Below are 26135 nucleotides of genomic sequence, written 5' to 3' on the forward strand. Positions count from 1 at the left end.
TCCTTGTTTTGCTTACATCGTCGCCATAGCGACGAGCGGAGTGACGTCATGGACGTCAGCCGACGTCCTGACGTCAGCCGCCTCCGATCCAGCCCTTAGCGCTGGTCGGAATTTTGTTCCAGCTACGCTGGGCTCAGGCGGCTGGGGACCCTCTTTCGCCGCTGCTCGCGGCAGATCGCCGCAGAGCGGCGGCGATCGGGCAGCACACGCGGCTGGCAAAGTGCCGGCTGCGTGTGCTGCTCTTTATTTGATGAAAATCGGCCCAGCAGGGCCTGAGCGGCAGCCTCCGGCAGTGATGGACGAGCTGAGCTCGTCCATACCGCCCGGCTGGTTAAAGACTTGTTTGCATTTTGTCAGAAAGACCTTGAAGTGGATCTGAGATAAACTTTTACTCATTGCATATTTGTGTTCCTTACATATTGTTTATAGGGCATTCCTCAAGCCAAATGTTTTGTTTTAATACTCCCTATAAACTAAACAAGCCCCGCCCACAGCTTCTTGTGTGCCTTGGCACTGTAGCAAGGGCTTATGGGAGCTCAGTCTGGGCAGGAGGAGGTTACTAGCCAGAGATTTCAGAGACAGAGTAGAGGAGGGAGGAGAGGGGACTGAAGTTGTCACATTACACACAGGCAAGCTGATAGCATCTCAGCATAACAGAACATGGCTGCTATCATTGTATCACAGGAATGAAAATCATACTGTTGAAGTGGTTTGCAGCTAGATATGCTGTGTAAACTAATCTAAACTTTAGATAAGATAGACAGACAAGTTACGTGTTATAGTTTTTCATCCCGGATCTGCTTTAACAGGACTCGTGAAGGGACCATAAACTACAGCAGTTTATAGTCCAGGATGTTGATGTACTGTGGAGAGAGCCGTAACCCTCCAGAAATCTTGTAAGCTGGACATGGTTCACCACTTTAGCTAGACTGGTAGCACCTATCTGCAACACCAGCCATTTCACAAGACCCATTCTGGGATATTTGCCACACTTTTGGTGTCAGGTATATTATTGCCATCTTTTCTATCATCAGGATTCTTATCGAAGGAAAGCAAGAGGGCTGACATTCAATTCCATTTAGACAATGCATATTACCTGGTTGTCCCGATCCTGTGTCTAACACTTTTAGCCATAGTCCCTGAACAAGCATGCAGATCAGGTGCTCGGACAGAAGTTATCACTGGATCAGCTGCATTAGTTTCAGAAATTACTGATGCAATATAACCCAGCTGGACCACTGGGCAACTGGTACTGTTTAAAGTGAACCAGAGATGAAAGACTGATAATTAAAGTGGCCTACTCCTAAAAATCGCTTTAGATACTCCCGGCTTTAGGTTATATTAAGTTGAAACCTTTACAAAGTAGACAATGCTTTAATTGTCTCTGCTCAATGGCAGTCTAATAAGTGTCCCAGAGCTAAAATACATGAACTACTTGACTTTTTCTCTCCCCCCAGCTTCTGTAGTATCCGGCCAGGGAAAAAAAAAAAAAAAAAAAAAACAGAAAAACAAAAACTTACAGCTGTAATTGGCTCAGTTATTACCATGTTCCCAAAAAGACAGAAGTGGTCACTTGCATGCCTGAAAAATTAACTCTCGTACAAAAATAAAAGCAGCCACCTGGTTAATCTGTTTTGCACTGTACATGCATCAGCCTGGTTATTGCACTGTACATACGCATTTACTAGTCACCTTGGGTACACGTTAACCTCCCTAATGGAATTCCCGACCCAGGTCTGGGGTAAAGAAAAAACCCTGCTGCAAACAGTAAACCCCAGCTTGCATCAGGGCAACCACTGGGCAGGTCATAGCAGAGGAAATATTGGCAATACGATGACAGCAGCAAGCACCTGGAGCGTTCTGCAGACTTTACTGTTCTGATAATGTAGCATGTTTTAACAGCTGCGTGGCTGTGGCAGGGAAACTGCAGGCCTCGTACCTTGATGGGAATGCAGGCGTGGTCCTCCTCCAGATCTTTCAGGCAGATCTCAAGATGCAGCTCTCCAGCTCCAGCAATGATGTGCTCTCCTGACTCTTCAATGATGCACTATGGAAGAGAACAGGAAAAGGGTCAAACAAATCCAAACCTCTTACCGAGGATTGCACTGAATGTGGATTATCTATATAGCATGGACATCTTCTGCAGCACATTACAGAGTACATAGTCATGTCACAGACTGTCCTCAGAGGAGCTCACAATCTAATCCCTACCATAGGCATATGTCTGGGCTATTTTGCAAGCGTTTGTCATAGTAGAGCTGGAAATGAACAGCTTCTGTAATAAAACGCTACATTGAAAAAAAAATCCAAAAATCGCTAGGCACACGCCTAGAATCGCTCTGAAAAAAAAAAAAAAAAAAAAAAACTTTTACAAGCACAGTGTTTGCCATTACGCTAGTGTTTTGGCGCACACTGGCCCTCCATCATGGTGGTGAGGAAGTCAATTAACTTATCTGTACAATTTTTTTATAAACAATATTGGCATGTAGTGTGACAAAGCATACTATCAAACTCCGATCATAGAGCTATGAACTCTAACGGCGTTAGCGAAAAACTTGTCATGTTACTGTTGCACGCTTCCGACACTCTAGAGTACATTGGCTGAAGACACAGCCTAATCTCAGAGCTTTAACAGCGTGCTGGATTAACCCCCCCTCCCCCCCAGGTGACATTTACAGAGTCCAGGATTTGTGGACCCTACAGGCTCTTGTACTCATTTGCTCACCTGCACCATAGGATCAGACTTGGCCAGACGTTTAAGTCCTTCTACCAGTTTGGGAAGGTCAGCTGGGTTTTTGGCTTCAACAGCCACACGGACGACAGGGCTGACGCTGAACTTCATGACACGCATGTTGTGGGCGTGTTCGAAGGTGGTGATGGTGCCGGTCTTCACCAAGAACTGATCAACACCGACCAGACCGACAATGTTACCGCAAGGGACATCCTCAATGGGCTCAGTGTAACGACCCATCATCAGGATGGTTCTGTGGAGACAAGACACAAAGCAGTGAGGAGAGACACTTGCATCTTAAAGTGAACCTCCGGACTCAAAATCTACTCAGCAGAACTGAAAAGGCTTGGTGTTTCTTTAACAGTTTCACAGCATCAGAACTTTGTTTTTCTTACCAAAGCATCATTTTTAGCTAAGCTCCAACATCAAAGAAAAAAAAGCCCGGGCTTTTTTTCCCCTGATGCTGTGCAGAGCATGATGGGATTTCCTATGTTGTTCACATTGCCTATCAACTGGGAGAGGCACTCAGGACACAGGACAGTTGGAATTGTGTCTCATGCTCCCTGTCACCTTCTTTCAACCAAAAAGATGGCTGTCATGAAATCAAACATTTGCCTGTTCTTTTAAAAACAGTGTGGGCAAGAGATTATATTACCTATCTATTTTAATTAACATAACTAATGTAACTTAATGACCGTATGTTTAGGCTGGAGTTCCTCTTTAAAGTGAACCAGAGACGAAGCACCCTCATGTATTTTACCATATCTCTCTCTCTCTCTCTATATCTCTCTCTCAATGGGAACATTAGAGAAAACACATACCCTGCTCTGTTTCATTCTTCTCTGCTAAATCTACCCATTATCAGCTCTGATAAGAATCCCCGACTGAGCATTCAGTCTAGCTTTGCCCGGAATGATTATAGCTGAGTCAGTCTTCTGCAATCTCTTTTCAAGCCCAAGTCTGTCCCCTTGTGGCTCTGCTTTGCTGCTATTCGTCAGTGAAGCAGCAAAGCAGAGCCACAAGGGGGCAGACGTGGGCTTTAAAAGACATAACAGAAGACTGACTCCGCTTTAATCATTCCGGTGAAAGCTAGACTGAATGCTCAGTCAGGGATTCTTATCAGGGCTGATAACAGGCAGATTTAGCAGAGAAGAATGAAACAGAGCAGGGTAGGTGGTTTCTCTAATGTTTCCATTGATATATAGGGTAAAAGACATGAGACTGCTTCGTCTCTGGTTCACTTTAAGCAGTGGCAGAAAAAATATTTTATGAGATGACTGAGAACTCCAAGAAAAGTCACTCGAGCATGGAAAATAATTTTTTTCTGTTAAAACATAAGCAACTTTAAAATTACTACCCGACTCTATTTCCATATAAGAGTGCTAGGGATTTTATCTTCCATGTCTTGCACTGGACTAGCAAGAACCTTGTTCGGGGACAGGATGCACCCTGTGGTCACTACTTGCAGGGACTGGGTGCATGGGATTAATGCTATTCTCCCGCATAGGACACCACATAGAAGCTATGGAAACAATCTACATATATTCCTTTACATGTTCATTTTATATACAATAATGATCAGGTTATTCTCAAAAATGTCAATTTGCTTCTGTACTTATCGCATTCCTAATGTTTATATGCATACTACAAGGTATAAACATTTATGTTCAATTCTACGGTTTTAATTTTCTCCCGTTAAAGTATTTGCAGTTTACTACTACACACACACCAAGGCTATGCAGTAACAAAGCTGACAATACAGCCTGATATTTCATGTAGTTGTGTTATGGGCTTCTCCGTTACATTATGTTAAAGTGAACCTCCAGACTCAAAATCTACTCAGCAGCACTGAAAAGGCTTGGTGCTTAAGCATCAGAACTTTGTTCTTATCCAAGCCTAATTTTTGGCTGCACAGAAGCTAAACTCCGCCCCATCAAAGAAAACTGCTCCAGCATTTTTCCCGATACTGTGCAAAGCATGATGGGATTTCTAATGTTCTCATTGCCTAGCAACTGGGCAGGGTGATCAGGACAGGACAGTTGGAACTGTGTCTAATGCACCCTGTCACCTTTCAACCAAAAAGGATGGCTGCCCCCATGAAATCACAAACATTTCCCTGTTTTTAAAACAGGGTGGGTATAAGATTATATATTACCCATTTTAATTAACATAACTAATGTAACTTAATGACAGTATGCTTGTTTAGGCTGAAGTTCCTCTGTTAAACAGGGTTATGGTATTTGTAACCTTTTCTATTTGTATACCTGTATACTATTACTTTTTCTTCCTCAATTTATGTTTACACACACACTTTTAATCCATTACACCCATTTCAACTCCCCATCACATGCTCTTCCTTGGACACCAATACAGGAGGTATGGCTTGCTCATACAAAGTGGTAGACGAGACCCATAGAAGCATGTCTGAAGTGCACATGCCCGAACACTATTCGCTGCTGTGTACAGCCAAGCAGGAGAGCAGTGATTGTGGCGACAATAAGCAGAGCAACAGAGCAGAGTGACAAAACCAAGGCACCGGCCAGTGTCAGGACCTCAATACATGTTTGAGGATATTTGTGTGCTTTAAACCCTTCTTTGAAGCTGGTATGAGACTGAGCTGATGAGTGTTACCTCTGAATAGGCTTCAGGTAGAGATCTTCCTTCTTTCCTGGTGTGTAGTTGGGGCCCATGATGCGGACCTTCTGTCCGGTAGACACAATACCGGAGAAGACACGGCCGAAGGCGTAGAAACGTCCCTTATCTGATGTGGGCACCATCTTGGAGATGTACATCATTAGGGGGCCTTTAGGGTCACAGCTCTTCACACCTGTGTGAGTGATTAAAAAAAATAAATAAAGTATTGTCTTACCTAAAATGGTTAAATTTAAGAAATGCTGCCCAATCCAGTTCCCCTTTCATGCATAATCTTGATTTTATACCATTTTCCTTATAGTCGGCCAGGTTACAACATTTAAAATTGCCACGCACAATTTGATCAGTTAAATGCCCAATATAAACTACATTCCCAATGCCCAGACTATCAGTCCAGACTACCAAGAAATTGATCTAAAGTGGATTACAGTGCCACACTTGTGCAGTGGAAATTGCCAACAATTGCACACAATACGCATTAAAACTGCATGCAGGAGTCGCTTGCATCACTACAACAGAACAAACATCAAAAACCAAGAACCTCTTGGTCGATCTTCAAAGACTATGGTAACTATTGAGGTTAATCAAAAGAAAAGGTTTCACTGCAAAAGGTTTCACTGCATGTTTGATATTAAGGAAATACAGGTACAAAAACACTAGTCATGGTCTTCTCAGAACCAATAAAAAAAAAAAAAAAAAAAAAAAAGAATTCTGTACGGGCTGCTGTAGACAGACGCATTAATAGTTTGTGTAGGCCTTTGGCCAAGACCTGCTCAAGGTATCTTGAGCAGGAGCGATCGCATTTATAAGGCTTTAGGATTACCATTGCTTCTTCATCAGAAATACTGTATTGATTATTTTTGCTTTAAAGAGAACCCGAGGTGGGTTTGAAGATTATTATCTGCATACAGATGCTGGATCTGCCTATACAGCCCAGTCTCTGTTGCTATCCCAAACCCCCCTAAGGTCCCCCTGCACTCTGCAATCCCTCATAAATCACAGCCGTGCTGCTGACAAACAGCTTGTCAGAGCTGGCTGTGTATCTCTATAGTGTCAGTCTGCTGCTCTCCCCGCCTCCTGCAGAACTCCAGTCCCCGCCTGTATCCCTTCCCTCCCTGCTGATTGGAGGGAAGGGACGGGATGCAGGGACCGGAGCTATGCAGGAGGCGGCGAAGCAGCTGAGACTGACACTACAGATGTAAACACAGCCTCACAGCACAGCTGTGATTTATGAGGGATTGCAGAGTGCAGGGGGACCTTAGTGGGGTTTGGGATAGCAACAGAGGCTGGGTTGTATAGGCAGATCCAGCCTCTGTATGCAGATAACATTCTTTAAACACACCTCGAGTTCTCTTTAAGACGTCTTTCAAGATGTCATAACAATTTTGTCCAAAGACTGTATAATTGAATCTACGGACTCTGAAAACTCACCCATGGCAGCCTCATCATCAGGGGGTCCCTCGTACAGAAGCTCACAGCGGTATTTCTGTGCAGTAACTGGGGATGGAAGGTGGATGGTGATCATCTGAAGCAAGGCTTCTCCGGCTGGCAACCAACGTCTCATCACAGCCTGTGGAGGACAACCCAGAATTATACAGCCATCGATAGAATGCCATAGATGAAGCGTTACAATGTCTAACAGAACAAATAGCATTCCATGCCTGCTGCTTCAGAGTGCGCTCTTACCTTCAGAAGCTGCTTTCCTTCCTTGTCTCGGTCCTCAGTGTCCAGCTTGATGTCCAATTTCTCAATCAGTTTGGCGGTGTCGTCTTTCTTGAAGTTCATGATGGCGTCGAATACCTAAAGCGAGATAAATACGATAAGCCTTCTGACCGTTCTATATAGCACAAGGTAACTGTTCCTGCTGCAACCACCTGGCATGTGGACTTATTTCAAACAATGCTACCATTTGTATATTTTCTCAACAGAGTCAGAGCCTTAAGGTGGCCACACACCATATAATGTGTCAAGTAACTTTTCAATTCAATAGCAATCAAATTTTCTGACTGACTAACAAATTAGAGAGAACAAATTAGCGAGTTATGACAGTCCCACTTCACCCCTGCTGAAGAGTAATTTATAGCGATGAATTCTTAACCCTTACAGTAAAAAAAAAAAAAAAAAAAAAAAAAAAAAAAAAGAACACTGCCTGGTTCTATGTAGGCTTGGGTCTGTCCAAACAGCTTTATTACATGTCCGTTTAGCTACCGTTTAATAGCTGCCATCCAATACACAATATTGAGAGAATGGCACAATCCTGTTCTCAGTACAATTTTTACCATAACAAAATTAAATCTGTTCCTTCAGTAAATTACCTTAAAGATGGGATCCAGAATAAGCTGGCTGAAGGTACGGGGCAGCTTCTTGCCATCAGCGGAGGTAGCGGCTTTGCTGAACTTGCCAGAAGCTGGATCAAAATACCTACAAATGTGAAGGATGTTAATATAAATGTACTCAGGAGCAATAAGATCTCAAGATTCACAGAAAAGATAAAGGTTTTACAATTTCTGCAGCGATTTAGTTACATCACTGCCACATCACCCAAGGGCATTGCAAGAGCGGTTCTGGCATTTTGGTTCATTTTAATTGTTAAATAAGGTACTCTGCTTAGAATGGGAGGTGCTTGTACCCCCCCTATTATGTTATACTCTACAGAACTGGTGTGAGTAGACTAGCACTTGTTAGCTTGGCTAGTAGGGGGCAGCGTTGGACAGATTCTATGCAGTTTTTGCACTGCATGCTGACAAGTCCACAACCTCAGTGATTGAATGCAAGTTATTTCTGACTTTTCAGAGCAAGACAAGACAAACAACATTTATTTCTCCTGGCGGACTCAAAGCACCAGAGCAGAGCAGCAGCCACTAGGGCGCGCTCTATTGGCAGTAGCAGTGTAAGGGAGACTTGCCAAAGGTCTCCTACTGAATTAGTGCTGGCTTACTGAACAGGCAGAGCCGAGATTCGAACCCTGGTCTCCTGTGTCAGAGGCAGAGCCCTTAACCATTACACCATCAGCCAACTGCAGATTCTGATCAACAGAGATTGGCCTTAATTCACTAAGATCATGCTGGAGATAATAAGGCAAGAGAAAACTTACCTCCACACAGTAAGACTTCTCTTCATTCCTTAAGTTACCTCCTCTGTAGTTATTTTCACACTCAGTTAATAAAAAGCCTGTCTTTAACTGTGGCGTTATTTTAAGGATTGAAGAGGTAACTTAAGGTTTGCCTGAGGTAAAAGGTTTCCTGAATACAACATGCCTTATCACCATGGTGACAGCTCTAGAAACGTTATTAAAGACAGGAGATAAGCTTAGTGAATTGAGGCCATTGTATTGCACAAAATTGATCCTGTTCTCAACTGGGTGCAGATCGGGCATACCAGAAACCATTGATCAGATGGAAAATAACTACACCAGAGGTGAGGTGCATACACATCCAATTTTGATTAGCCAATCACTGGCCAATTTTACCACCTTCCATGCAATATGACAGCTTACATAATCTGTTCACAGGATTCAAAATCTGGTGTGTGTTCAAACCCTTATACAACAATGCAGACGCCTCATTCTAGGCCCTGCCGCATCTCAGAGCTTCAGATTCTTCCATGTTCTGAAATGCACACAGAAATGGAAGCGCATACACTTGCCGGGAGCAAGCGGCCATTCCCTTTTACGCTACACAGAAGCTACAGAGTCAGAACAGAACACATACTTGTCTCCCCACAGCTTCTTCATCATGTCTTCCACTTTCTTTGCGCGCTCAGCGGCGGGAAGCTGAGCCTTCTCGCCTTTGGCTGCAAATTTGGCAACGTACATCTCTGCAAACTGCTTCAGGGTGAAGGCCCAGCCGTGGAGACCGGAACCAAAACCGACTGTGCCGATTACTGGGTCAATCTGTGGGAAGAGGAATTGTGGGTAAGGAACTAGTCAAGACTATCTAGCAAAGTACTGTAACATTTCAGAACAGAAAAAAAAACAAAAAATAAACACCCTGATAAAAAAAAACAGACTTTACTACACGATTTGCATTTCGCAATCCATTTCTAATCGCAAGCAAAAGATGCAAGGACATGTTCAATGTAGAGAAAACTGCAGGAACAGTTTTAAACTAGCGTGATGTGTGTGTGAAAAACAAACGAAACAATTGCTGTCAGGCCATCACTGCAACAGAGTTGAGGCATCTGGGTTTGTGTATACTTTCCCTTTTCTCCCTCTCACAAATGACTGCCACTTCTCACAGGCCTTCTCATAGGCAGATCAAGCGATTCAGAAAACAGAACACTTAGGTGAGGTTAGTTTTGCATCACTCTAACCTGATATTTTCTAATGGAGCAAAGGCAACAATTACTGTCAGGGCCATAAATATAAATGGATTTGTAATAGGACATCCTATTTAACCTAATACCACTAAGCTTACAATCTTTGTTTAAAGATTACTCGAGGCAGGTTATAAAATGTAAAGTGACACAGATGCACGTTCCCATCTGCAGGATATGCCTGTGTGCCCTGATGGCTGCTCTGTGCCCCTTGCGCCACTCCACCCAGGAATCTGGTGACATTCAGATGTCCATAGACTACAGGGAAGGGGCATCCCACTGCAGGATAGGAACGCCTGCATAATACCCCTTTCCCTGCCCATCAGAGCCTTCTAACAGGCTCTCCTCTGCTTGCTCCCAACACTCCCGCCACCCAGGAGAGCACAGATGCTGCTTCTCCAGAGTCGTGCCCCCAAAGGTCAAAAAACTGAAAGCAAGGCATTCCAGGAGCAGGAGGGGGGGTGGGATGGGATGTTGGACGTAATGAGCGCTACCTGAACCAGCAACAGTAAAGTTTCTGCGGTCTAAAAGCTGCCATTGCATAGCTGCTGTATTTATATATTAAAAATGAATCTAATGATCACTTCCCAGCTCTTTTTGCTTCTCAGCTCCAGCAGTTTGCTAAAGGTCTGACAAAGGAATGTAAACAAAAGATAATGTTATCACCTTTTCCGATGAGGGCAGAAGCTTTCCCATGAAGAACAAAGCGCTGTGTTTAACTGTGAATTCTGTATTGCTACTTTTGTGGCACCACTTGAAAGGACAACTGGGAGGGATAGGGAGGCTGACATTTTTATTTCCTTTTACCAATATCGTTTGAATCACAAACCTGAAACAAGCATGCAGCTAATATATAGTCAGAAACATCTGATCTGCTGCTGCATGCTTCTTCAGGGTCTATGGCTAAAAGTATTAGAGTCAGAGGATCAGCAGGATAGCCAGGCCCTCTGCATTCTTTAAAAGGAAACATGTCAGCCTTCATCTCTCTCACTTCAGGTGTTGAATGTCAGGAAGGCATGTTTTGTGCTCCACATTTCAGAGCGGTTATAATAACTTCCTTTATATGGCATGGAGAAGTAGACTGACAGGTTCTGACCTATCACCACCTCCTTTATACTCAGATTATAATCTCGCCCTATGAGTCAGGGCTGGCCGCAGAAACAGGCTTCCCGTGACTCAGCAGAACAGAGTGGTGCAGATCTTTCCTCCCAGCTTTTATCTGCTGCTGGAAGCTGTGCATCGATAAGCAGCAAGGTGCTTGGGTCTTCTTACCATGATGTTGCCCATGGGGCCAGTCTCTCCCTCTCCGTAGGTGGAGATGATGACGTTCACGTTCTCCACTATCCTCTGGAAGGTCAGGTAGAGCTCTTCAGGTTCCAGTTGAAGCTCCAGCAGAGCGCGGTCCATTTTGTTCATCATGAGAACTGGCTTGATTCTTTCGGCGATGGCCTGCCGTAATACGGTCTCTGTCTGTACACACACACCTGCAATGAAGATCGCTCAGTCAGACAATGCAGACTGGAACCTAAAGCAAACTTACAGAAGACTGCCCAACTACTGGTAAAGCAATATACTACACATTCCTCTCCTCCCCGGTACAGGCTGCTGCCACAAGCTAGACTACCATTAGCAAGGCAGATGCCCTGGTTCACAATCCCAGCCAGACCCCACTGCACCCTCTTAAAACGAAAGGAAAAGCAGTCACCTCTGGTCACTAGATGCAGTACCAACTAGTGGCCAGAAGGAGCAGCAGTGTGTTACATAAACAAGCACCAGGCATGATGGCTGGGAGCACACCAGGCAGTGCAGAGAACCATGCAGTTTCTGAACTGTGCGTTTAATTTTTCATTATGTGGCAGCACGGTGGCGTAGTGGTTAGTGCTCTCGCCTTGCAGCGCTGGGTCCCCAGTTCGAATCCAAGCCAGGTCAACATCTGCAAGGAATTTGTATGTTATCCCTGTGTCTGCGTGGGTTTTCTCCAGGCACGCCGGTTTCCTCCCACACCCCAAAAACATACAGATAAGTTAATTGGCTTCCCCTTAAAAATTGGCCCTAGACTACAATACTTACACTACTCAATACATATATAGATATATGACTATGGCAGGGATTAGATTGTAAGCTCCGAGGGACAGTTAGTGACTAGACTATATGTATATACTTTGTACAGCGCTGCTGAAAAGGTCGGCGGCGCTATATAAATACTAAATAGTTTTTCTTCCCATCAAGAGTCAAATACAGTATCAAAAGATATGTAAACAATGTAGTCCTCTGCATCTTGCTTCAGATTATGTGCACCTTCAGGCTTTTTGAAAGTTATGCAGCAAGTTGTGGGTTTTCAAAATTGCAAAAAGGTTAATGCACCCATATGCAGTGTTCTCCCCAGGCACTTTTAGCTGGGTGCTCCACCCGGCTAGTTATGATGAGCACCCGGCTGTCATCGGCTCACCTCCTCCTATGCTGTAAGCAGAGTTGCTAACAGAAGCACCAGCCCTGCATTCTCATCTCACCCCACCCGGCTACTTTTTCATGCCACCCGGCTGGAAAAAATTTCTGGGGAGAACACTGCATATGCATTTTATGAGAAAATTAATTCAGTTGCAGCACCATTTCTAAATAAGTGCAGCAAGGAGAATATTGTGGCAACCACTGCGTGGTTAAATGGAGTCCAGCGCTGTTGAATATGCAGGATGCATTTTACATTTAATTACAAATTGAAGTTTATTATTTTAGCTCAGCATTTTTACATGTGACCTATATTAAAACCTCCCTGGTGTTATGACCATTTCCAGATTTAGGGTACAAAAGTCGTGCAATTTTTTCACAAGCTTTTAGACACTAAAAAGGAGAGAAAAAAAAAAACATAGCACCGAGAGATCTGCAGCAGCTCCTGCATATAACTCTCCCAGGCACGGGAATACCGCCCTGAGCTGCAGATTTCCGTCCCGAGCCTGACTCGGTATTACCACTAAGGAGGTTAATTATGTGGATTGGCCACAGTAGAAAATTTAGATTCAGTTTTTTTTTTTTTTTTTAATTGAACCATGTTTGGGCACAAAAAATAAAAAAAAAAAAAAAAAAAAAAAAAAAGGACCTTAATGGGAAGAAAAAAAAATTGCCCCTAGGGAGTACTCTTCAGGAGGGGGAAGCCTCTATCCTGTCCTCTCTATGGGGAATTAAGTCCTCTCCTGTCCTCTCTATGGGGAATCAAAGATTCTGGCGACAAGGGCTCATCAAGGGGGCCCAGTACAGGCTTTCCCATGGGCTTTGGCAGAAAGCCTGATTGGTCTGCTCTACAGCACAGGTGCGACCCTCCTGCCCAGTCTCGTGGACCCAGACGCTGCTATTTCTGCCGGAGCAAGAGACGCAACTACACCAGCAGGCAAAGGTAATTAGAATCCAGAGGCTTTCCTCTCTCGAGGTATTGGATTTTTATTATTAAAGGGGAACTTCAGCCTAAACAAACATACTATCATCAAGTTACATTGGTTATGTTAATTAGAATATATAGGTAATATAATCTCTTACCCACCCTGTTTTAAAATAACAGGCAAATGTTTGTGATTCATGGGGGCTGCCATCTTTGTCATGGGGGCAGCCATCTTTTTGGTTGAAAGGAGGTGACAAGGAGCAGGAGACACAGTTCCAACTGTCCTGTGTCCTTATTACCCCTCCCAGCTGCACAAGCTAGGCTTCAAGTGTCAAATTCAAAATGTAAAAAAAAAAAAATTGCACCAAAACAGCAGAACGAGAACAACAGCATCAGAAATCCCATCATGCTTTGCACAGCATCAGGGGAAAAAAGCCCGGGCAGCTTTCTTCTGTGCAGCTAAAAATGAGACTTGTATAAGAGAAACAAAGTTCTGATGCTGTGAAACTGTTAAAGAAACACCAACCCTTTTCAGTGCTGCTAAGTCGATTTTTAGTCCGGAGGTTTACTTTAAGGTCATAGGTGTACTTAAAGCAATAATTAAAAAGTTGAATACTATGAAAAAAACAGCAATTAATAAACTATTCAGCTTCTGAAGATCGACAGATCTCAGAACAATCTTTGCAAGTAGGTCTCAAACTCCCTTTGATATCTACAAGGTCTACAAAAGTATTCAACCAGGTCCAGAGGCCTTCCAGGTTCACAGAAAGTCATGTGAACACAAAGCTTTGAAACAACTCCGCCCAGCATTTCACCCAACTGACTTGCATGACAGATTCTATGACGCGTGTAAGAGCCCTTCGTTTGCAGTTAAAGCCGGCCATACCTGATACACAGTCAACTACTACGAGAGCACCGTCTGTGACACGGAGGGCGGCTGTCACCTCAGAGGAGAAGTCCACGTGTCCGGGGGAGTCGATAAGGTTAATAAGGAAACCAGAACCATCCTTGCACTGTTTAATGAAAGCCAAGTCATTTTCTGTCAGCTCGTAGAACAGGGAAATGGCCCTGCAGAAAGAAAAAAATAGGATTAATGGTTGAGACACAAAGTACTTCAAACAAACTTGTAACATGCAACCCAAAACCCCCAAGTGTGCAGTGTTCATGTTACAGCAGTACAGGCCAGGTGCCCCAGGCTAGGTGTTCAGCTGTACTATACGGAATTTTGGGGATAGAAAGGTTTACACTGAATGGAGCACTAACAATGTCTTAACGTTTATCTACCAATACCAGAAGACCAAAGTTAACATGCAGAAGGAACATGTGCTGCACACAGGCCGGTAAAGGGCTAAATATAACCCATGCTGCAGCTGACCGCAGAGGATGAGACGTACGGCTGTAAAAGGCATACAGAGCTATAGAATATCCCTGCAGTGGAGGAGCAGGGATGAGACCAACTCAGCAGAGACCTGGGACAGATCACACAGTCACACTATCCAGCACTGCGTCACCTGCCAGATGATTATAGATCTGAAGGGATGTATTACAGGCATACGGAGATCTAGAACATCGTGGGAGTGGAGCAGAGATGAGGCCGACTCAGCAGGCCAGAGACAGATCAGTCACACTGTGCAGCACTGAGTCACCTGCCAGATGACTGTATAGGTGAAGGGCTGTATATTACAGGCATGCGGGGATATAGAATAGAATATACCTGCAGTGTGGAGGAGCAGGGATGAGGCTGACTCAGGCCAGAGACCAGCGACAGATCACAGTCACACTCCCAGATTACTGTATAACCAAAGGGCTGTAAAACCATGCATTACAGGCACACCTCAGTAACGCAAGTCTAGGCAAATCCCACAGTGCTAGCCACTAGTAGGACATTGGTAATATCGGTAAGGAGGACCTGAGACTTCCAGGAAATGGGTCGCTGGAGCCAATCAAAGGAATATAGTCAACATGGCATACTAATGAAAACACTAAAGTCCAACCAGTATTAATATTTAGTATTTATATAGCACCCACATCTTCTGCAGCGCTGTACAGCATATATATGGTCTTGTCACTTAAAGTGGATCAGAGATGAACTTTTACTCACTGCATAATTGTGTTCCTTTCCTATTGTTTATAGGGCATTCCTCAAGCCAAATACTTTTTGTTTTTGTTTTAATACTCTAATTCCCTATAAACTAAATAAGCCACTCCCACAGGTTTTCAGAGAGCCAAGGCACATTCAGACAGTATCAAGGCATCATGGGAGCTCAGTCTGAGCAGGAGGAGGGGGGAGGTATTACTAGGCAGAGATTTCAGAGGCAGAGGGGAGGAGGGGGGGATTAGTTTTCTTTGCTCAAGATGCAGATAAGCCTGCTTCTGTGTAATGTTTACAAACAACATGGCTGCTGTCATTGTATCACAGGAAGAGATATAGATATATAGATATAGAGATATATATAGACACACACACACACACACGTTACTTGTTAGTTTTTCATCTCGGATCAGCTTTAACTGTTCCTCGGAGAGGCTCACAATCTAATCCCTACCCTAGTCCTATGTATCGTCTAGTGTATGTATCGTAGTCTAGGGGCAATTTTAGGGGAAAGCCAATTAACTTATCTGTATGTTTTTGGGATGTGGGAGGAAACCGGAGTACCCGGAGGAAACCCACACAGACACGGGGAGGACATACAAACTCCTTGCAGTATTGTCTTATTTGACTAATAAGAAAAGCTTTAATATGCTGGAAAAACAATAGGCATGGTCCAATATATTTCAACAATTCGTGTGACAGAACCAGTCAGGCTTCAAGCAGCCTTTTATCAAGCACAGGAAATGCATTGGTAAGGGGCCGGTTTGCACAGCAGTAAATAGCCGCGGCACACTTCATTTAACCACTTCAGGACGCCGCTACTTGAACTCCTGTTTTGATGCTGATCTGGCTGCCAAGGCGTAGATTTCAAGTCATAGACGCCGAGCGGTCGCCTGTTAACGGCAGAGCCCTGTGAGCGGGTCAGCAGCAGAGTTCACTGGCTCCGGACCCTGTCTAGCAACATAAGCAACTCCCATTGGCTTACATTGATAGACCAATGAAAGCGGCTCCTGACTGGCACACAGGAACTCTACAGTCACACTGCAGAGTGGGTGGCCGAGGTTCCCGGCCGGCATAGACAGCAATTGCAGCAGATGTGTGGCAATAAGTCAGTATTTCGCCGTTTCTGGAGCCGGCGGTCTTTGGTCCTTAAGCACTGACCAATCAAATGAAACCGCAACCGCCAGTATTAATTTCTACCATCGTTTGTGCAAATGTCGCACTTGATCGCACCATTTTGCCTTTATTTTAGGGTTGGGTAACCACGGTGCTTGAGTGTCCCCCCGCAAAGGTGAAGACATGGCGCATTTGCTGAATCACAGGGAACCAATGCCAAAAAAATGCAGCGAGTCCAAGCATCCCGTGTGAGCCAGACCTAAAGAGAAACTCTGACCAAAAATTGAACTTTATCCCAATCAGTAGCTGATACCCCTTTTACATGAGACATCTATTCCTTTTCACAAACAGACCATCAGGGGGCGCTGTATGGCTGATATTATGGTGAAACCCCTCCCACAAGAAATTCTGAGTACCGAGGTACTTCTGACAGTTTCCTGTCTGTGACCCTTGCTGCATTGTGGGAAATAGCTGTTTACAGCTGTTACCAACTGCCAAAAAAGCATGCAGCAGCTACATCACCTGCCAACAGTAAAAATAGCACCATGTAATAAATGTCAGAATATAAATCAGGGATTTAAAAGATTTTACAATGTGCAAACACTGACTAAATCATTTATACATAATTGTAAAAAAATTTATTACATTATTTTCACAGGAGTTCCTCTAAGGGGAATTATCTGTTGCTTCCAGATGGGTAAAGCTACCCAAGGCAAGTAAAAAAGGAGAGCAGAGAATCTGGAGCGAGCACTGACTCTGCACTCGTGTAGTCTATGTTTGCTGAGGTATTGTGACTGCTTTCTTTTGCCTTGGATGGCCTTCCTCCTCTGGGAACAATCATGGATTGTTCCACTGACTCTTGCATTTGTTGTGCTTAATAACGGGCTGGTGGAAGCCCAAAAACAGACTGATACCATCACACTAATTGAGATAGTATATTGAACAGATCTGTTGCAAATTATCTAATAAAATACTTGTGGCAAGTGAAGGACAGACTTTAGTTTGTCCTCTCTTGAGTTACTGATTGAAGGGTGTGTGGTGATCACACCTTGGGATGCACTCTTGTTCCCACATTGATGGATTGAAGTTCCAGCATTACTCACGTGGATTTGATGGTGATGCAGCGTTCTTGTTCGTCTTTGCGGGTGTCTGTGAAACGCGTTTCACCGGCCCTGGCGGAGGCGATGATACCGGCCTTACATACTAAGGAATCCGTCAAGGTGGATTTACCATGGTCGACGTGAGCAATCACGGACATGTTTCTGATGTTGGACTTTTTGTCCATGATCGCTCGGATCTGGTCTACGGTGAAGTTCACCTTTGAGAAGAAAAGAGAACAACGTCAACATTTAGAGGACCGTAAAAGCACATCTACCAAAAAACAAACCAGAACTTCCTGATACCCATGAGCCATTATACCATCCAACACCAGTGGTGGGTTGAAGGGTTTTCTCCAAATAGCACACTAGAGTATAATTAAAGGGAACCTTAACTGAGTGATATGGCCGTTTCCTTTTAAACACCACCAGTTGCTTGTCAGTCCTGCTGATCTCTTTGGCTGTAGTAGTGATTGAATCACACACCTGAATCACACACCTCAAACAAACATGAAGCTAATCCAGTCTGACTTCAGTCAGAGCACCTGATCCGCATGCTTGTTCAGGGGCTGTGGCTAAAAGTATTAGAGACGCAGGAGAGTCAGGCATTAAAAAGGAAAAATCCACATCCTCAGTTTAGGTTCCCTTTAAAGAGACTCTGTAACATCAAAAAGATCCCCTGGGGGCAGGGGGGGTACTCCCCTCGGGTGGGGGAAGCCTTGGGATCCTAATGAGGCTTCCCACGCCGTCCTGCGTCCCACGGGGGTCTCGCTGCAGCCCTCCGAACAGCCGGCAACAGACCCGACTGTCAATTCAATATTTACCTTTGCTGGCCCCAGCGGGGGCGCTGTGGCTGCTTTCGGCGCGGAACTAGACGGAAATACCCGATCTCTGTCGGGTCCGCTCTACTGCGCAGGCGCCGGAGACTTGCACCTGCGCAGTAGACCAGACGGCGATCGGATATTTCCAACAGAGCGCCCGCGCAGGAGCCGGGAAGGTAAATATTTATGTCGCCGCTGTACAGAGGGCTGCAGCGAGACCCCCGAGGGACGGAGGACGGCGTGGGAAGCCTCAGAATCCTAAGGCTTCCCCCACCCGAGGTGAGTACCCCCCAGGGGACATTTTGATGTTACAGATTCTCTTCAAGGGATGCAAGTACAGCTCAGCCCATCCGCAATGCTGTCTGCAGCTCATTTCATTTAATACACTGAGCAGGGTACTGCACTGTAGTGCTTACAGCAGTGTAACATTGCATCACAGCAGTATGCATTCCTGAGAACATCTGATACTCTTACGATTGGCAACATTGTCACCATCTTGGAGGTAAACACAGGGGAGAAGGATTCCCTGTTCAAAACACATGCCAGGGGCTTCCTACAGGGTTTCTCCCAGGCCACACACCACTTCCCTGCACGCTATGAGAGACAGACCATCTCTCCTTTCGGCATCATGACCCAGAGGTCACTAAAGGTTTTTTTGAGGCTACTTGATCCGCTCATCCCCCCCCCCAGATTAAGTGGCCTACTTTTTCTTCTAGCTCTCTTTAAAAGACAAACTTGAGGTTTGCTAACTAACATTTAGAAACTTTCTCCAGGAGAGGGAATCCTCTGAATCCACCAGAGGCCTCTCCCGTCAGTCTGCCAGGCCATTCCAGTGCTGAGACCCCCATAGCTCACAGGCATGATGCCGTACTGTACCTGCGCAGTAGCATAGAGCAGCTCAGGCTTCAGCAGAAATAGCCAAGTGATCAGGCCAGTGCTACTGTGAAACAGCAAGCAATCTTTCAGGGACGCAGCGCTGGTAGAGGACCTAGAGGCTTCCCTCCTGAAGTGAGGACCTGTTTGGGACACTTTTACCCCTGCAGGTAAACTTTATTCAAAATGCCTGATAGCCTGATGTAAAGCTACCTATGTGGATGAGCATCATTGTCAATGCCATGCAAATACAAAATACAGGAACCATGCATTGCCTCTGCATTCCTACTTCTTCCTCATTTCCTGAACGGGGAGGGGGGGCCCCCAGCAGTGGCAGGCATCTATCTGGGAGGGATGGGGAAGCCTCTAGGATACAGAGGGTTTTCTTCTCCTCTAGTAACCCCCTAGGGCGCTTTTCCTACTCACAGGTTTAAAGAGACAAAGTAATGTAAAGCTCTGATACTTACCCAGGGCTTCCTTCCACCCCATAAACACATCTAATTCCCACGCCTACCTCCCGCGGTCTGCCATTCAGCCACAGTGAACTGTTACCAGACTCAAGTCGATGAGACCTCCCGCGCATGCGCAGTAGACCCAGACTGACGACAGAGCCTGTTACCATGGTTCACCGGAGGACGGCGTGGGACTTAGACATGTTTATGGGCGGAAGGAAGCCCCCGGGTAAGTATCAGAGCTTTACATTACTTTGAGTCTAACTACTTTGGCAGTTACCAAAGAGTTAATCCAGCAGCTTCTTCTATATCTCCACTTCTGTGGCCATCAGGGCTGTGGAGTCGGTCCAAAAATCCACCGACTCCGACTCCTCAGTTTAGGATTCCACCGACTCCGACTCCACGACTCCGACTCCTCTAATTTGCATATTACAATTTTGTTGATTAAAAGTATGTAACATGAAATTCGTCTCAACTGCCAACGCTTAGGAATTTTACAAGACAACTGAAGTGAGAAGGATATGTAGACTATTATATTTATTCCCTTTAGACTAAAACTAGTCCTTAGTAATAGTACTTGTAAAAGGTACAAACCGGAACAAAGAACATCTATCAGGCCCTAGGCAATGTAAGTGTGGGTACATGTAAGAATGATGTGCAGGTACTCTGCAGGGGAATGAGGAGATTGTAAACAGACAACACCTCTGTGTTCAATGTGCACAGCATTCTCAGTGGATTCCCTGCAGCTCTGTGAGGAGTGCATATGTAGAGTATAGTACTACTGTGTAACAAAGTAAACCTGAGACAGATGAAATTAAAGTTTTGTACATACCTGGGGCTTCCTCCAGCTGCCTTCAGGATAATCAGTCCCTCGTTGTCCTCCTCCACCACCTGGATCTTCTGCTATGAGTCCAGGTACTTGAGCCAGTCTGGCGTAGTGCGCATGAACACACTCCACCGCTAGGAGCATACTACACCTGTGCAGCACTATTGCGCAGGTGCAGAATGTTCCTGGCTGTGGGAGTGGCATGCGGCCGGACTGCGCTGACTGGCTGAATTACCAGGACTCATAGCAGAAGATCCGGGTGGTGGAGGACAGTGAGGGACTGATTAGCCTGAAGGGGGCTGGAGGAAGCCCCAGGTATGTATAAAACTTTACTTTTCATCCGTCTCAGGTACCCTTTAATTTGTAGTCACCAAACCAAATTTTAATAACATATCAAATTATTTGATTTCAGTGCATACATTTGCATAAATCAGCATCAGTGCAGAATTATTTCCATCTCATTGACCATCTCTATTAGTGACACAGCTACACATCAGGCTTTATTCTTACAGCATAGATGTTATTTAGTATATATAAGAGATTCCTGTGTACTCATCATACATACAGTCACAATCAGATATGTATATCTGACCTTAACAATACGGGGACTGCTTTATTGAAGCAGCACAAGTAACTAATTTTTATTGGTTTATTTCATTTTTGTGGATTAAGCACAGCTATTACTGTATATATACATTATTTTTAATGACTATTATCTGAGAAATAGAACATTTTATCATATTTTCTATTTTAATTACAGTTACAAATTCATTAGGAGTCGGAGTCGGTGCATTTTTTCCCGACTCCGACTCCAGGCACCCAAAATTGCCCGACTCCACGACTCCGACTCCACGACTCCGACTCCACAGCCCTGGTGGCCATCATGACATATTTGATGATATTGGGGGATGTTCCCTGCTGGATTTTCAGTAGGATTGTTACTGTAGTTAGGGAATGGCTGTGAGGGCTGAAACCCCCTGCTTAAGCAGGCCTCTCGCAGATCTCCCCACTGGAATGCAAAAGAGGAACCCAGCAGAAGACTCAGCCCAGTATGAAGGGAAGAGGCTGCTCATCTCACCGCAGCACGAAAGCCTGCAGTACAGGTGAGCTCTATATACAGACTGATCTGTGCTGAAATGATTGCTCCAGCCGGCACTGCCTGCAGCCAGTGATTGCTCATTCATGTGTGGCTGCATGTACTGTAGTATGTACAGGGGAAGGAGAGCACAAGCAGCAGGCTTCCCTAGACACAATGCAATCAGCTGGAAAGTCTACTATGGCTGATTGCTCGCCACCTGTGTTCTGACCATCACAAAGAGCTCATGCCTGGGCAGACATCAACCTGATGACCCAGGGTCTTTAATATCTGTACAGCAGGGTACCTGGGCCAATCACTAGAGAATTACACATTGATAAAGGGTTAAAGGACCCACCTACAGCCTAGCACAGTCATGGGCAAAGAAGAGCCCATGGACCATACTTGCTGGGCCAGATTGACAGTGCCTCCCTCTATGCAGATACATGAGGAGCTTAAATGACACTCACTGGCTCCCCACTCCCACCGCCGATCTCCCTGCAGCCATGCGCCCTATTTCCATGGCTACAGCAGCATCATCGTGACCCACCACCAGCTGGAGAGTCAGCTGCAGAGTGTCAGGCTGTGGCCATAGAGAGGATGCTGGAGAGTCAGTTGCAGTGTGACAGGCTGTGGCCATAGAGAGGATCCTGGAAAGTCGGTTGCAGTGTGACAGGCTGTGGCCAGAGAGGATGCTGGAAACATGGCTGATGGGAGATCAGTGGTGGAAGCTGAGAGCCAGTGAGTACTTTGCACAGAGAGGGAGGGGCACATCTGCTACCTATACCAGGGAGGGGGCTACCTATTAGGGGCACATATATTACCTATACTGGGGAGTTACCCAATAGTGTGGCCACACCTGGCTACCTAATACTAGGGGCACACCTGGCTACCTATACTAGGGAGGTGGTACCCAATACTGGGGTCACACCTGGCTACCTATACTAGGGGCACATCTGCCTAAATATACTGGGGAGGGGGCCTACCTATACTGGAGATATATCTGCAACCTATACTGGAAATAGTAAAATTAGCTAGTCATTGGCTAATCAAAATTGGATGTGTGTACCAGACTTTACTACTAACAAAATTTATATTTTTGGTCTTCTAAACCACCAGCGTGTAGATTAACCACAGGGACAGAAGTCTCAGGAATAGAAGTCTTTCCAAGTTTCAAGTCTCCTCGCTCAAAATGCAGATTCTGACCTGTGAAGCTCACACCTGAACACCAGTGACCCTTCCCTAGCACAGATTGTCAATGGAGGTGCTTAAAGAGAACCAGAGATGAAGCACCCTCATGTATTTTACCTTATAAATCAGTGGGAACATGACAGTAAACACCTAATCTGCTCTTTGTTACATTGTTCTCTGTTTAATTTGCCTGTTATCACCTCTAAGATAAGAATCCCGACTAAGCAGTCGGCTGGCTTTGCTACAGAAAGATTATAGCTGAGACTGTGGTCTTTGGTGTCTTTTCAAGTCCAAGCCTGCCCCCTGCTGGCTTTGCTCAGAAATCATTATAGCTGAGTCATTATAGCAAAGCCAGACTCAATGCACAGTCCGGGATTCTTATCTCAGCTAGATAACAGACACTTAGCAGTGAGGATGAAACAGAGGGCAGGGTAGGTGTTTTCTCTAATGTTCCCACTGATTTCTATGGTAAAATACATGAGGGTGCTTCGTCTCTGGTTCACTTTAAAGAGAACCAGAGGATAATCCTCCGCTGCCTGGATCCGCCGGTACCGGGTCCCGTCATTACCGCCAGTCGGCTGGCGGACGCAGCCAATTCTCCACATCACAGGGGCTCCCTCCATACACTTGCGGCTGCCTACTGCGCAGCCGCATGCGTAAGGGTATGGAGGGAGCCCCTGTGATGCGGACAATTGGCCGCGTCCGCCGGAGGTGACAGGACCCGGTAGCGGCGATAGAGGAAGTGGAGGATGGCAGCATGGGAGCGATCCAGGCTTATGGGGCTGGAAGAAGCCCCAGGTATGTATAAAAGCCTTTTTCTATTTTTACTAATCATTCCTCTCTGGTTCCCTTTAAAGGGAACCAGAGACGAAGCACCCTCATGTATTTTACCATATATATCAGTGGGAACATTAGAGAAAACACCTACCCGGCTCTGTTTCATCTAGGGCTGCACGGTTTTTCTGTTTAAATCTGAAACCGTGGTTCATGGCAAGACGATCTGCTGATCGTCAGTACCTTCGGTTTTTCGGTCCGCTGACTAATACTATTAACACTCATACATATTCACTACTTCTGGCTAATCCGCGAACAGCAGGGCCAGAAGCAAAGTATTACAGACAGCGGACCGGGAAGTGCGGAACACCCCCCCCCCCCCCCCCCAGCATTTGAAGAAAAAAAAAGAAAAAATCGAAATTGCAATTTCTGACAGAAAAATCGCAATTTCAATTTTTCCCTAAAATCGTGCAGCCCTAGTTTCATCCTTTACTGCTCAGCTTGCTTGTTATCAGCCCTAATAAAATCCAACTGAGCATTCAGTCTGGCTTTGCTCAGGAATCATAGTCGAGTCATTATAGCAGAGGCAGGAGGGGCAGGCTTCGGGCTTGAAAAGAAATACGTCGCTATAATGATTCTTGAGCAAAGCCAGACTGAATGCTCAGTCGGGGATTTCATCAGGGCTGATTAGTGCAGGCTGAGCAGTGAAGAATGAAACAGCAGGGTAGGCGTTTTCTCAAATGTTCCCACTGATATATATGGCAAAATACAAAAAGGGTGCTTTGTCTCTAGTTCACTTTAAAATTCAAGTTTGCAAGCAAATTGCATGCAGCTTGGAACTGAGCCAATTTAACTCCCCATTTATCCTAATTGGCCAAACAAGCTGCATACAACTGGCACTCAATTTGCATACCAGCTGGAATTAGGCATCTTTTCAACAGGCAGCAGTGAAATGCCTCAAACTCACACCTGCCTGGTAACTGTTCACTGCCACCTGGTAACTGCTCACTGAGCTTACAGCTCAACAGTCCGCGAAAAACAGGCCTTAGTCGCATCACACTGAACATCTATATTACCCACCTATATAACTGCACAGTTCTTTACACAACTGAAGCAATACTTTTAGCCATAGACCCTGAACAAGCATGTAGCAGATCAGATGTTTCTGACTGAAGTCTGACTGGATTAGCTACATGCTTGTTTCCGGTGTAATTCAGACACTACTGCCGCCAAATAGATCAATCAGCAGTGCTGCCAGGCACCTGGTATTGTGTCAGCCTCCATATTACTCAAGCAAACCTCAGGTCAAAAAGGGAAGCCTCTTGATAATGTAGATGCTTCCCACACCGTCTTTCTTGCACCTACTGCCGCTCAGCAGGACCCTCTGAAGGAACCAGGCCCCGCTCTTCATGCATGTAGTAGGCGCTCATGCAGCACCAACTTACTGCGCAGAAGCTGCTGTGCTTACACAGGAGCAGTATGGCCACAGTCCTGCATGAAGAGGAGTGTGAACTTGATCTGAAACTCCAACAAGTTCATTAGATTTTTTTGGGAAGGGGGGGGGGGCGTCTGCAAGTGGCAACAGTGGTCCAGAGGACGGTGTGGAAAGCCTGAATAGGATCAGAGGCTTCCTTCATAGGCAAGTATCTGGGTTTTGACCCGAGGTTTGCTTTGGGAACACTTTAAAGCCTCAATTCATCAAAATCACTCAAAATGTCTATAGAGAGGTGGTTCTGTTATAATGATCCTACTTGACAGACTAAACTATCCCATAAACATGTCAGGAAATGCCCCAGGGCACCTCTGCTGCAGGCCAGTAGCCTCGGTCCTTTGTTGACTCTCATTGTTAGAAATCTGTTGTCACTGGAATAACTTCAGGTATTTGTATGACTTGTATTAGTCATCCTTGTGGGCGTCAGTCACATAGGCTGCTCAGCATTGCAGGTGATTGTGCAACACAGGCCAATCATTACCTCTGCCAACCAAACAAGCTGCAATACAAGCATGACCTGGCTAGATTGCGATACTGGGCAGCTATATTTATTCCTAACTACCCCTGAACAAAAGCCACCAAGTGCAGCCTTTAGGCCTCTTCCACAGACAGTTGATAGGCAGTGAAATGCCTCAAACTCTCGCTGCTGAATGGTAACTGCTCACTGAGAACACGGTTCAACTGCCCATGGAAAAGAGGCCTTATACAGGCCACAGCAAGTTTCCCAACACTAGTCTAGTTAAGGGGACCAAGCAGGAAACCTCAGAGAAACCTTTGTCAATCACAGCATCCTCTACAGCACAAAGCGTTGTGATTGGTTGACTAGTGTGGGAATAATTTACTACAGCCTATCCTGAAACCTCGCAGGTTGAGAGGGTGGCACCCATCCAACAACATTACAGGAATTTCCCTGCTCAGTCCCCCTAGACTAGTGCCAATTTCCCTAGCGCCTTCTCTAGCCAATAGGCTACTGCGGTGCTTCTAAAACTGCGGGCAAGTCACAACCAAGTACCAGATGCTATGGACAAAAGTTTACTTTTTGTGCTGGAGTATCTAAGCAGCTCAGGGTGAACCAAAACCACTAGGCAGCTAGCTTAGGTATTCCGTTGTACTGGCCCAAGCCCTATCCCACAGAACAACACCAATCCCCGGCATGCACCGATGCAGACCAAAAGTCCGAAACAGGCTGTATGCATGTTGGATTGCTGGGGCTCTGTATAATATGTATAAGCTATAGGCTTTCTATACACCAGCGGTTC

General features: G+C 45.3%; 2 protein-coding genes and 1 non-coding gene across 4 annotated transcripts in view; 1 reads left to right on the top strand and 2 right to left on the bottom strand.

The window, feature by feature from the left end:
* Positions 1-26135, top strand: part of ST8SIA5 (ST8 alpha-N-acetyl-neuraminide alpha-2,8-sialyltransferase 5) — a 989793-nt gene that overhangs the window by 739517 nt on the left and 224141 nt on the right. The gene's annotated exons all lie outside the window — the stretch shown is intronic.
* Positions 1-26135, bottom strand: part of EEF2 (eukaryotic translation elongation factor 2) — a 35349-nt gene that overhangs the window by 6089 nt on the left and 3125 nt on the right. For both annotated transcript variants that reach the window (XM_068251542.1, XM_068251549.1), the window contains exons 2-11: positions 17379-17593; positions 13954-14135; positions 10970-11181; positions 9094-9275; positions 7699-7804; positions 7070-7183; positions 6815-6953; positions 5363-5558; positions 2726-2984; positions 1940-2047 (exon numbers count right to left, since the gene is read on the bottom strand). In XM_068251542.1, coding sequence (XP_068107643.1) covers positions 1940-2047; positions 2726-2984; positions 5363-5558; positions 6815-6953; positions 7070-7183; positions 7699-7804; positions 9094-9275; positions 10970-11181; positions 13954-14135; positions 17379-17593 — 1713 coding nt within the window. The remainder of the gene's footprint in view (positions 1-1939; positions 2048-2725; positions 2985-5362; positions 5559-6814; positions 6954-7069; positions 7184-7698; positions 7805-9093; positions 9276-10969; positions 11182-13953; positions 14136-17378; positions 17594-26135) is intronic.
* On the bottom strand, positions 2487-2643 carry LOC137532819 (small nucleolar RNA SNORA62/SNORA6 family). Its single transcript, XR_011024011.1, has one exon. It is a non-coding gene; the product is annotated as a small nucleolar RNA SNORA62/SNORA6 family (small nucleolar RNA).

The sequence above is a fragment of the Hyperolius riggenbachi genome, chromosome 1 (genome assembly GCF_040937935.1).
Source record: "Hyperolius riggenbachi isolate aHypRig1 chromosome 1, aHypRig1.pri, whole genome shotgun sequence".
Classification (NCBI taxonomy): Eukaryota; Metazoa; Chordata; class Amphibia; order Anura; family Hyperoliidae; genus Hyperolius; species Hyperolius riggenbachi.